Consider the following 13,098-nt stretch of genomic DNA (forward strand, 5'->3'; position numbering starts at 1 on the left):
ATGTAAAATAAAAAATAAGCCACAGAGAATGGCGGCAGTGGCAACCACTGGTTTGCCCCATTGGGTTACCCCACTGGGTTTCCCCACTGGGTTGCCCACTGGGTTGCCCACTGGGTTTCCCCACTGGGTTGCCCACTGGGTTGGCCCACTGGGTTGCCCACTGGGTTGCCCCATTGGGTTGCCCCATTGGGTTTCCCCTATGAGGGGCAACCCGGGGCAAGCGCTGGACTCCCGCTGGCGAGGAGAGAGCGTCCAGGTTGAGGCGGAGGTCCCCTGCAGCACATGGGTCTGAGACCTGCAGCACCAAAGCAGATTACTCAAATGGTATCGACGGGGTAACTGAGCTGAAAGACTCCAGGGAAAAGAAAAAAAGGTAAAAATGCTCAAGCTGGGTTCACTAATATCAAAACGTATATTGGCAATTTCATTCAAGACTTTTTTAATGAATGTTTAAAGCAATCAGAACTAGGCCATTACAGGAATCTCCCGCTGTGTATAAGGGAATGCGTCTTTGGGAAATGCTACTTAACTCGACATAACTTAAAGCGAACTATAATTTCCCATAGACATAATGTTAAAATCAGGAGTTGCGTTCCGAGCCAATATTTATGGTGAAAAAAAAAATGCATGACTTCTTGTCATGAAGTGTACAAAAAAGCATATGGTTATATGTTAACATACATTTTTACATTTTAACGAATAATAAATACAAATAATTCTAATAAACTTACCAGAGATGGTCGAGGAGTTTGCTGATCGATGCCCCTTGGGGGTGACCAGTGATGGAGTTCCGCAGACAAAGGAGCGGCATCAGCTGCCTCTTCATCTGACGATGAAGCTGGAGCCACAGGACGGTTCACCAGCAGAGGCTGCCCCTCTTTTGTGCTCTCCTCCGGACCTTCTGGCTTGATTGCAAAACTTTAAAAAATCTGTCTTCTTCAGCTCCTTGTAGCAGTAAACGCCATTTAATATTCGCGATGGGGGTACCGTTTCATCAGCCTCTTCCCCCAGATTGATGTTTCAGCTGCATCAGATCCTCATTCGGTAGGTAGGTCCTCACAATTGGGCTCAGTATTGCGCGCTATGCAAGTACAGTGCGGCATTACCTAATAGTCCGTTTTTCACCACGTGCGTTCCTAAGTTAAGAAATTGCGCTCGTAACAGTGTCAAATATTTGAATCGGTCCTGGGCATCCCCGAGGGCAGGTCGGCCTTAAATGAGTACCTGCTGCAGAGTGTATACATCAACAAACTGGCGGAAACAAAGGCAGCCGAAGCGTGGTTTTAGCCACCCACCCTATTTTCTGCCATACTGTCCTTCATAAGTGCTCGCTAACAGCACTTGCCCCAACAATTATGTTAAAGGTTATACGGGGGATATTTGTGTGTGTGCGCTGCAGGTGGAGCGGTAGTGTAGCGGTTAGCGCGCTGCGCTACGAACCCGGCAACCCCAGTTCGATTCCTGCTCATGGCCAACACCAGTGACGATTATCCGAACCAGTCCTGGGCCTTCCCTAGGTCGACTCATTCTCAAATGAGTACCTGGTGTGATGTGTACACATCGCCACTGAGGAGACAAAGGCGGTTGGGCTTAGTGCTGGCCACCCACCCCCCTCGTTTGCCATTCCGGCCTTCATAGGTGCTACTCGCTAACAGCACTTGCCCCAACAGTCTGTTAAGGCTATATGGGGGACCATTGTATTGAGTTTTTTTTCTGTGTGCTGCAGGTGGCTTGTGTATCGCGAGCCGGGCTTCACGGGTGAGTGCTTCGCGCTGGAGGAGGGAGAGGAAGAGATGACGGATCCGTGGGGGGAGATGCTTGCAGAGGAGCAAGGGTTTGTGGGTGGGCCCATGGCGGGGAGGATCGATCAGGGCAAGGCGGAGGAGGATGGCGAGCCCAAGGAGCCGAAGATCGTCATTGGGTCCATCAAGCGCGTCGTCAAAGTAATGACGTGAAACGATCGTTCGTGTCGTCGCGGAGAATATAAACAACGAAATGGATAAGCGCACTGTCTTCTTAACGTATATGTCTCTCCACAAACAAAACAACAGTATTCTTTCGCACAACCCTATCGGCCCCACGCCCTTCTGGGAGTGCATCATTTCAACGGCATTGATTCATATACGAGCAATCTCTTAGACCGGTTTCGACATGCAGGCTTCTTTCACACCGTACTTAGCCAACCGTGATAATCCGAGGCTTCCGTAATTCACTGCTGCCAAAGTAAGGTCAATTTATACAGATAGTTATACTCGATTGCAGGTCCCAACTATTCACGTTTCTTAGCAGTAACACGATTTCAGAGGTGGATAGGGTTGCTCAGAGGTGAAAGTGCTGGGCAGACAGCGCTGAGATCCTGGGTTTGAATCCAGGCAGCTGCCTGTGATTAAACCGAGTTCTGAAGTGTAACGAGGTGATGGTCTCGTCATGGTTACCACTGACTAAACACAAATAAGCCATCACATTACATTTGAACCTTATGGCGGTACCCCGGCTCTCGCATAATGACCGTGATGCAGTCATTTTTAGTCTGTTGATGGTCGGCAATGTGGCAATCGACTCATCTCGACGAGCTGTGCACGATGCACCACTATGGTGCATACGAGCCTTCAGGGTTTCAGCGCAATCGTCCTCGCTGCATTTCGACATTGTGGAGTTGCACTGATTTCGGATTGATTGTGGAGTTAAGTACACCCCTAGAAAAAATAGTGTCCCAGAAATAAAATGTATAATTGCCTCGGCCATTTTGTATTATTGGGAACCCTGGGGTACCGCCATAAGGATCATTTGGTCCTTAATTTGGTTGAATTTCAGCTCTGAGAATAAATGGAAAAAAATACTAACTCAAACTAAACTTTGTTATTTTACCAGGTAAGGCCCACTGAGCTAAACAGCTCATTTTCAGAAGCGCCCTGGCTACAAATAATTTCTCAACGAAGTGGCTTATCATGTGGAGATTGATAGCAGCCAAATACTCTAAAGGCATGATTTAAATGTGGAATAAAAACCGGAGGACCCAGAGGAAAATCCGCATGACCATGGGGAGAACATGCAAACTCAGGCGTCAAATATACAGGTGTCAGAGTCGGGATCAAACCCACGAGCTCTTGCATAGCAGGCAAGGTCATTTACATCTCGCCACTGTGGCGCCCAAATGCATTGAATGTCATGCTACGAATGTTACTCTCATATGTAGAGCGGGTGGGATGGTGCTGTGTGGTTCAGAGGTCACTTTAAGGCATATCGGAGGTAGCTATCATTGGTATCCGCCTCTACGAGCCATCCCACCACTCTGTAAGATATCCCAATAGATTTTCATCTCCCGACATGACGATGGTGATTGATGATGATAGCACAGTCTGGATAAGATTGGATCAGGGGGAAGGGGGGTATACAAGAACAATGCTTTTTTTGTTTAACCAAATGGTCTTGGCAGAACATAAAGACTCTTTCTGCAGGAAGGCCTTGCTCGAGGAATTTGAGCCAGTTTGTTAACGTTCACGTATTTCGTGGGGAGAAAGACACTTGAGTGCCCGGAGATGTCCTGGACACACGGGGGGAATAGCACCGTTGAAAGTGGTCAGATGTCCTAGTAGCTGCACATTTTTCAAGTAAGACTCCCTCATTGCCCTGCAGGTGAGTGTTTCGTAGGGAGACCACCAACTCTTTAGGTAAAATATGGATCACAGGCATGCGTCGTTGCATCAGTTAAAAGGTTCCATTTTTAGATAGGAAGTTTAACACGTAGTCTTTCGCAAACTATACATAATATTTTTTTTTAAAAATGGAGTAGATCGCGTAAATATGAATGTGTCGTTAAAAACTCGCCACCACCTTACACAGCCAATTAGTAAGGTTTGTCACATAAACAGAACATGCCAATTCGTTACGAGTATGGCACACCAGTGTGTTGGAGAGCAAATCTGATTTGTAAATCAGATGGTAAATGTTGTGGATTTGCTCTCCAACACCGGTGTGCCATACTCGTAACGAGTCGGCATGTTCTGTTTACGTGACAAACCATTACTCATTGGCTGCATCAGGTGGTTTAACGACACATTTATATTTACACGAGCTAACCCCCCAAAAAACCTGTGCTATTTTAGATAAGCAGTCGCGCATAAACAGCAGCCTCAGTGCCTAGTCGACAGCAGTAGTTGCGCGGGTTTTGTTGGAATCACATAGTGCCGCAGAACCCCCGGCATCACCGCAGCCCTCGTTACCCGCGACTCCTGTGGGCCCGTGGCACCACAATCTTAACCAATAACCACTGGGAAACGCTTGCGAGTCGGACACCCCCCACCCCAACCTTGTAAAATGCTGCCGTGCCCCTCTGCTTTGAAGTGAGAAGTCCCCCTTGTCAAAAGTGACGTGAGCATTGTGCAGTCACACCTTTACCTGTAAGTATCTTTGTACGTTGTACAATGTTCATTACAGCCATTCCGTAACTGACAATCGAGGCATTCATTGTCGAGTGGTTTTTCTCTTGAAAAGTTTTTTTTCTTTTGAAAAAGAAAGGGCATTCATTGGGCAAGGCAGGAGACTATCCCTCCATACCTCTTATCTGTCTCAATGCAGAAGGTGTGGTTTCACATTCCATCGGAGTGCCAACACATATTGTAATTCTTTTTCGGTCGGCATCCTCGTGCAGCATTATGATTGTTTGAGAATGCGTGTTGCGTTTTAATCTTGATACTGCAGAGATTTCCGCAAAACCCATTTCGATCAGATATGAACCGGGCGTGAATGTAAAAAATTAGATTAAATCCCAGATAGAATGTTTATTGTTCTCTCCGACTGCTATTGTGATTCAGAGTGTGTGTGTGTCACTCTCCTGTCAAGCGAGGGTGGGATTTTTGTCAGCTGTGAGCCACGTGGCTCAGGTTACCACACGGAAACTGGAGAGAGGGGGCAACGGCAGGCATGTGCGTGAAGCAGCAGACAACCGTCCAGTTAAAAGTGCCAGCTCACGTGTACAGCAATCCCTCACCAACCGCCATGGGTGGTGGAGTTAGATTCCTGGCAAAGGCCGAAGTAGGCAAATGCGTGGTTGGTAAAGTGCAGGGGCTTATGGGAAATAGGGGGTTAGGGGAGCCACGGCCACGGCCAGACTCGTCATAGCTTAACTAAGTTGCCTGTTTATTCTCTACACACGAATAAAATACAGTACATTACACATACAAAAAAATAAACATAAATATACATCAAATTAACTTTACATACCGTTTACATTTAGGGTAGAAGTTCACGATGATGATGACAATGAGATGATGGGTGAAGGGTTTGTTAGAAGGAGGTCGACCCATCCTCCCCCTCTTCCTTTGGGTCATCAATGACAGATGAGTGGGCAGGCGAGGAGGCAGGCAAGATGTTAACTCCTTTGCCTGGTATACAGGAGGTTGTGGGTTCGACCCTGACCCCTGTATATTTGGAGTTTGCATGTTCTCCCCGTGGTCGCGTGGATTTGTCCTCCGGGCGCTCCAGGTTTTCCCCTCCACATTTAGAATAAACACGCATTTAGAGTATTTGGCTGCTAAAAATATCCACGTGATAAGCCACTTCGTTGAACTATCATTTGTGATAGCCAGGTTGCTTCTGAAAAAAGAGCTGTATAGCTCAGTTGGGCTTTACCTGGCAAAATAAAAAAACTATATAAAAGGTATCTCTGTCTCTATTCCTCCCCCTGCCACAGGACCACTCCATGCCGGAGATCGTGCTCTTCTCGGAGGAGGAGTTCCGGGGGACAGACATCATCGTGTGCGACGACGCGGAGAAGGTGGAAGTTTACGGAATGCAGCCGACCGTCTCCTCCATCATTGTCAACTCTGGCGTGTGGGTTTCGTTGTCCGAGATTCAATGAAGTAACGACGGCAGACCTCGTGTCTGAGATCAGCAGCCACGTTCAAAAGCCGCGACGTCACGCTACAACTACAACACAATCCCCACACCATGTGACTTCCCAACATCTCTCCACAGCACAGACCCCTCTTGTGGAACTTCGGGTAGACTCACCATGATTCATAAATTGTGATAATTTTAATTCGAAGAACCACTGTGCATCATGTTAAAATAATAATGATTGACAGTGCATTGTCAATCTACTGCTGGATTAAGGCCTCCTCATGCTCTGTTGATCCGGGGGAGGTTCTTTGACCTTACTTCACCATGCTGGTCAGTATGGGTTGGCGAGGAGTGGGGGGGGCAGGTGGAGGGGCTAGGACTGCTTCATATATCACTCGCCACTGATGGTAGCCATGCCCAGGAGTTCAATTCCTTTCATCACTATTAGATTTACAGGTTCATAGTGCAGTGCGCTAACCACTATTCCACAGCTCCCCCCCTGCATCCTATGAATTTAACTGCTCAACCCAAGCTGTTAGTGCTTTGATACTTGCATTGGCCTTGTGATCTTCACATTTTGGTGTTCACTGGTCCAACACTGCTGAGACAAGGCCATGAAGGAGGCTGTCTCTGACGTAGGCCGATCAGTTTAAAGAACAATGCATACATTATCAAATCATATTTGCACGTTTTAGCACAACCATTTCTAATTATTGCAGACTTGATGCCTTGAAATTGGTGTCTATTTGATGTTTGAACATCCTAATACCTCCTGTATTATGGATATTTGTAAAAAGGATCTGATAGATATCTGTGAGGATGCTATAACAGCAGACCTTGGAGGTGGGGTAGTCTGCTGTGCAGGATTGCGCGGTTTATTATGCGAGAGAACACCCAAACCAAACTGGCAAGCGTTATTACTGAAGGGTAGAACAATTATTCTAGATTTGAAGTTTTCGTGACTGCAAGGATCCATATTCTTTGGTTTTTTTCAGTCAAGTCACGTAGGTGAAAACAAAATAAAACAACTAAATAAAATCATGACGTTTCGGAAACAACACAGCAGTCACACCTGATGACGGATGCTTGTGTTGTTTCCGGAACGTCGTGATTTAATTTAGTTTTATTTCTATTTCATTTTGTTGTCACCTACGTGACTTTACCGAAAAAACCAAAGAGTGTGGTAGAAAAAGAAGCCCAGATGAACCATCGGCACCAAGTAGGTCAGCGACACGCGCTGCAACATGCAAGGGGTAGATGAATACCACACACATGGATTAAGAACCCCACTTGCTTTTCAAATCGTGAATAAGCGCACTTGTTGCTGTACAGGTGGGCATATCACGTGGTCACCATCTGATCACGGTCCAACAACCCTACCTCCGAGTCTCTGTACTCCAGATGTGCAATAGAGGAATCACGCGTAATCTTCCAATGTCTGCATGCCCAGATGTTGTCTTTTACACTGTCTTTGTTCCCCATTGTATCCAGCTTCTGCTAGTGGGGTCATGTTAGGAGACAAACAATCCACTCGGAACTGGCGCAGAACAGTGCAACACTTCGTGTTAGAGAACAGTCCACATAAGCAAATACCACAGAAGAACATTTGAAATCCCTTTCAGTGACCTCTGGTCCACACACTTTCCTACTCGCCCTGCAACTGAGAGTAATGTTCAGCGAATGACAGTCAAATCACGTTTTTTTTGCTCAGAGCTTGAATTTAGCCCAATTAAGATTTCCCATTCCGATGACGTACGCGTACGTCATTCGAATGGAATCGGAGGAAGAAATACGTACCGAGACTCCGACAAGGCCATGCGGGAGCGGGTGTGGGACAGTTTGGCACCAGCTATCGTAGAGGGCCGTCATATCACTATGGTTCTCTGCAGTGAGTACAATGTCTTTAAAAACGACGGTGCTACGCATCTCTAAACAAAATGAATGCTAACCGCTTGCTCGTTCCGAGATTCAGCGGTGAACGGAATACCCACTCTGCAACTTGCAGAGTGGGTATACTTGTCTCGGAACGGGAATGGATTAAGTGAAGAACCATGCTGTGTTTGTGCAGTCATTGGTAACCGGGCTGAGACCATCAACTCTGGAACACTCGAGAACCTGGTTTTGTCACAGGCAGCTGCCTGGATTCAAACCCAAGGGCCCCCAGCAGTGCCAGCTCAGCTCTCTGACCTCAGAACTGCCGCCAGCCATATCTGACAGCCACATATGATAACTCCCGCAAAAATGTTCGTGCTGACGATAACACTTTGTTATTCCTGGCTGCTTCTCCCATCTCAGGTGGCTGCTGTACCTGGGATTCCACTACATGGAGCTCATCAGCATCCTTGAGCCTGGGGAATACCCCACGATGGATTGTTGGGATGGGATCCAGCCTCGCATAGGATCTCTGCGGCCCCTCAAAATGGTAGGGCCTCTCGTTAGTGGTGCGGTCCACAGCCCTCCGCCGAACATAGTGACTGGAGGAGCTTATCTTGGCTAGACCCGGGATATCCGATCATTTAAATAGTTGAATACTGTACTTATTATCAGTTCTTTAAAAAAAATAAACAAACGACCTATATATTGCTACTGCGTTGGCAGAGGTGCATAAGGATGAAGGGGTCGTCCATAAATAACGTCACGCACCTGGGGGGGGGGGGGGGGAGGTCAGACATTTGTGATGATGTGTGACGAGGGAAGGGGGTTTGAGAAATGTGACGTCACATCAAAATGCGCAACTTTGAATAGAAATAGACAACACGTTCAACTTAATTAAATATACTTTTTAATAAATGTTTTCTCCTACAACATCAGAGTGCAGCGCCACATTAAATACGCACTACAATGACAATAGTTTAAAGCGATTTGAAGCATGTTTTATTTTTTTTTGGGGGGGGGGGGGCAGAGCTTTGTGGCATCATATTTGAGGGGAGGTCTGACTTTTTGTGACGCCGTGTGACGAGGAGGGGGGGCCAAAAATCGTCCAAAATCGCGTGACGTCATTTATGGACGGCACCAAATAACAACAAAATTTGACCGCAACACAGGAATCGAGTTAAGTAAAACCGTTGAATAATAGATGACATATCATATGAAGAAGGGCAATTGCCGAAAATGTGACCTATCATGTTTTTATTTTCCCTTTAAGGCAGTGTTATTGACGAATGCATTGAATTTGTTTGTTATCGGTTGATCACTCGACTGATCAGGTCACATTGAGAATATTTGGAATTATGTTTTAAGGTAGTAAAGCAGCACAGCACTCCTGTTCATGAGATGGAGAGTCATAATCGTGTTCAGGTCAACTCGGTCCCATCGTTGTCAAAACTCTAGGGCTGGCAAAGCTTGTACCACCGGGTGAGGCTTCGCCATTTAGTCATAAGTCAGTGGTGGTTGTTTCTATGCAAAAATGGGTTCTCACAATAAGAATGTGGAATTTTCATGACTGCCATCGATGAAATCCTTTATCTAAATAAATGCAGATTAAGCGTAATTTGCATATTAGCCTGATATAGACCCAACATTCGTATTAGAATAAATCTAAAGAAATCAAGTTGCTGAACTATGCAGTAATCATCAAACTGACCTTTGACACCAACATTTTACTTAAGGAAATGACAAAAACGTAAAAAAAACACTTGAGGTCTGAGCTCTTCTGAAATGATTGTAGCACCCAATGCCTCTTTTGTAGAACGAGTACATGTCGTGAATGACTCTTAACATTAATTGTTTTGTTTGATTTTATTACAGGGAGAAATCAAAGTGGAGAGGCCGAATGAAGCAAAGGTATGGTGTCACTGTTACTATTCTTCAACACCCTGTGACATGATGGCTTCATTGAGCATTGAAACACATTCAATGTCTTATTCTTCTTCTTCTTACTGAAGCACTTGGCACAGTCTAGGTTGCAGCTAAACGTAACATTTTCCAGATTTTGAATTAACCGCCATGGGAAACAAAATAATATTGTAACACGTATGTATGTTAGAAATTATTTCGCACCATACGTAGCCAACCGTGCTAGTCAGAAGTGCGCACATTTCACACTTTAGGTGCTCCTTACCCATCAGTGGTCTGTGGCTCAGTGCCCACATAGACAACGTTTCAGGCAATAGCCTGTAAACTATTTGTGAAAACTACTTTTTTTATTTTACCAGGTAAGGTCCACTGAGCGATATAGCTCTTTTTTAGAAGCCACCTGGTCACTAATACTAGTTTAACGAAGTGGCATATCACGTGGACCTTTAGAGCAGCCAAATGCTCTAAACGCGCGTTGCTAAATGTGGTGGGAAAAACTGGAGGACCCCGAGAAAAATCGACGCAACCACGGGGAGAACACGCAAACTCCAAATATACAGGCGTCAGGGTCGGGATTGAACCCACAATCTATTGTAAACCAGGCGAGGTAGTTAACGTCTCGCCACTGTGAAGAAGAGCCAATGCCCGAAACGTCGCCAAATACATAACTCTACATACAATACATTTCCTTGTTGGGCAGCGCTGTTGACGAATGTGTTGAGTATTTCTTGGTTTGTTCATTTGAGAAAGGTGAACTTTGACCTTCGCCTGTTGCCTCTCTCAGGTGATTTTGTACGAGAAGCCGAATTTTGAAGGGCAGCAGAAGGAGGCGTTTTTGGAGATTTCGACGCTGGGCGGAGTATTCGGGGAAGACTCTCCCGGGAGCGTCGCTTCCATCCGCGTCAGGGCCGGAGTGTGAGCATCCACGTGTGCACCGCGTATTGCCCTGCGGCAGATTGGTCCCAGTTGCATCTATCCCAGTCTTGTCGTCATCATCAGAAATCATTCACAGCTGCACGAAAGCCTCTCAATGCCATCACCATCCCGCATGGCCCCACGAATGCCACAATCTCTCTCATTCCTACAAATTTGCTGATCTCATCACTCCGTGCATGCATGTGTGTTGAACTTCTTTCGCACCGTACGTAGCCAACCGTGCTAATCGGAGGTGCGAACTCCATCTCTATAGTGAACATTCATTCTGTTGTGGAGGCCTGTCAATAATTATTTATGCAGTGGGCACACACCACCCTTCGCCCGCTGTACTGTGCAGTGATGTGGTTGCCGCTTGTTGCAGAGGTTCGCGGTTTGAGCCCAGTGGCCGCCCTGGTTAATACTGTGGGGTGTATTAACCAACAGTACTCGCTGTCCACTTCACAGTGGACGTTGGAGATCTCGTGACGTTATTTGAAAACAAGTCTGCCATCTGTGCTGGCATCGGGGTCTAAATTTTCCAGATTTGGAAACACGTTCATTGAGCTTAAGCCACATAGGAATATTGCCCCCTGCTTGAAATCACTGCAGACTATATTCGTCTGCGAAAACGTGGCGCCTTTGGAATAGCCTTGCACCATAAGAATGGTGCGAATACCAGTTGCACTAAACTATTATTAATGTTACACTGTCAGTTGTCAGCAGCGCTTCCTCGAATAGACATAGGCAGGCTAACAAGGAGTGCCTCTGTCGCGTTGTAGGTGGGTTGGTTACGAAGGTCCTGATTTTTCCGGTCGGCAGTACATCCTGGAGGAAGGTGAATACCACAGCTGGCAAGAGTGGGGAGGCTGCAATGAGACACTTTCCTCCATAAGACCCATATTTGCTGTAAGTACATCACAAGTTATTTTACCTATGGACAAATTGTTCTAAATGCACCCAGAATGGGAATCAAAATCTTAATTTTTCCTGGAAAAATCCGATGAACTATGAAGCTCTTTTTCACACAAGTACATATGTATGTATGTCGAACTTCTTTTGCTCCATACGTAACCCACCGTGCTCATCGGAGCTAAGCAGGGGCGGAGCCTCGTTCAATGTCGGCATGGGGCTGTGAGGTGGCCAGGGGATGGCAGTGCTGAGTGTCACCCCCTTGTATGCATAGTGGGATTTTTCCCCGGTTTCACCCCTTTCCTCCCACAAGCCAATCCTTCGTTGACGGTATGCAGGGCCAAAATGGAAAAGAGTCGTGAGACACGAGATGCCTGCCTGGTTTAAAAAAAATAACATTACTATTTTATATTCTTTGGTTCTTTCGGTAAAGTCACGTAGATAGAAAATAATAAAAAGGTAAAAAACCACGACGTTTCGATCGCAACACAAGCGATCGTCCTCAGGTGAACAAATACAGCTGGCGGACCGTTGAGAGAAATATAGCGAAAGAGCTGCTTGAGCCAAATGCAGAGCCACTGCAACCAATGCTTCGAGTAGGCAGGGCTAGAGATGGAATTTGCAAGTAAATGCAAGATCGCAGAGCTAGGAATACCTCGGCTAATTATGTCTGTATTGACCACGATACTTGTGGTCAGAATGCAAACAAAATAACGTGATCGGTATTACCTCGGTGTCGCGGCATCTCTTCAGAGAAGTGAAGAGACTCGATCTGTTGAGCCCTCTTGTCTCGGAGTCTGTTTAAAGATCTCATGGTTGGCCAAAATGAGTACCTCGTGCTCTGTGTAACAACAACATTGGAGAGACAAAGGTGGCCGGGCATGTTTGCAGCCACACCACCCCTTCGTATGCCGTCTTGGCCTTCATAGGTGCTCGCTCACCACATTAGCCCCAACAGTCTGTACTTCTTACAACATATGTGTGTGTATTTATATATCGATGTCATTAAGCCGTTTATTAGCCTCTTTGGAAGTCTGGTGGCTCGTCTGTCGAGGCTATAAGCCTATAGGGGGGAATCCTTGTTGTTGTATGTTGTGTGTACGTATGTATGTATGTACGAAGCCAACCGTGCTCATCGGAAGCTGCTGTCGATGTTGTGCGCTGCAGGACTTTGCGGAGCCGCGGGTGGTGCTCCTGGAGCTGCCCGGCTCGCCCGAGGGCCGAGAGTTGAGCGTGGAGGGAGACTCGTTGACGGACGTAGAAGCGGTCGGCTACGCGCCCACCACCACCTCCATCTCCGTCGAGCGCGGCGTGTGAGTCACGTCCGCCGCCCCTCACCCCCTGCACGCGTTCGCTCTAGGAATGGCTTCACATCGCGCCGTGGTCTATGGGTGGTCGGCACGCTGGACTTGCAATCCAGTTAGTCCACCGGTTTGATCTCCTGGTTCGCCACACTGGCGAGATGTTAAGTCCCTCAAGTGGTTTGCAAGAGGTTGTGGATTCGATCCAAACCCCGACGCCTGTATATTTGGAGTTTGCGTGTCTCTCTCCCCATGGTCGCGTGGATTTTTCTCCGGGTCCTCCGGTTTTTCCCTCCACATTTCTAAATATGCGTTCAGTGTATTTGGCTGCTATAAA

The 13,098-nt window shown here is 46.7% G+C and overlaps 1 protein-coding gene across 3 annotated transcripts in view; it reads left to right on the forward strand.

Moving 5' to 3' along the window:
* Nucleotides 1–13,098, forward strand: part of LOC144948689 (uncharacterized) — a 91,755-nt gene that overhangs the window by 53,047 nt on the left and 25,610 nt on the right. For all 3 annotated transcript variants that reach the window (XM_078878342.1, XM_078878343.1, XM_078878344.1), the window contains exons 7-13: nucleotides 1,727–1,943; nucleotides 5,693–5,832; nucleotides 8,137–8,263; nucleotides 9,589–9,624; nucleotides 10,421–10,551; nucleotides 11,331–11,457; nucleotides 12,628–12,773. In XM_078878342.1, the coding sequence (XP_078734468.1) occupies nucleotides 1,727–1,943; nucleotides 5,693–5,832; nucleotides 8,137–8,263; nucleotides 9,589–9,624; nucleotides 10,421–10,551; nucleotides 11,331–11,457; nucleotides 12,628–12,773 (924 nt within the window). The remainder of the gene's footprint in view (nucleotides 1–1,726; nucleotides 1,944–5,692; nucleotides 5,833–8,136; nucleotides 8,264–9,588; nucleotides 9,625–10,420; nucleotides 10,552–11,330; nucleotides 11,458–12,627; nucleotides 12,774–13,098) is intronic.

This window comes from Lampetra fluviatilis, chromosome 50 (assembly GCF_964198595.1).
Source record: "Lampetra fluviatilis chromosome 50, kcLamFluv1.1, whole genome shotgun sequence".
NCBI classification, from domain to species: Eukaryota; Metazoa; Chordata; class Hyperoartia; order Petromyzontiformes; family Petromyzontidae; genus Lampetra; species Lampetra fluviatilis.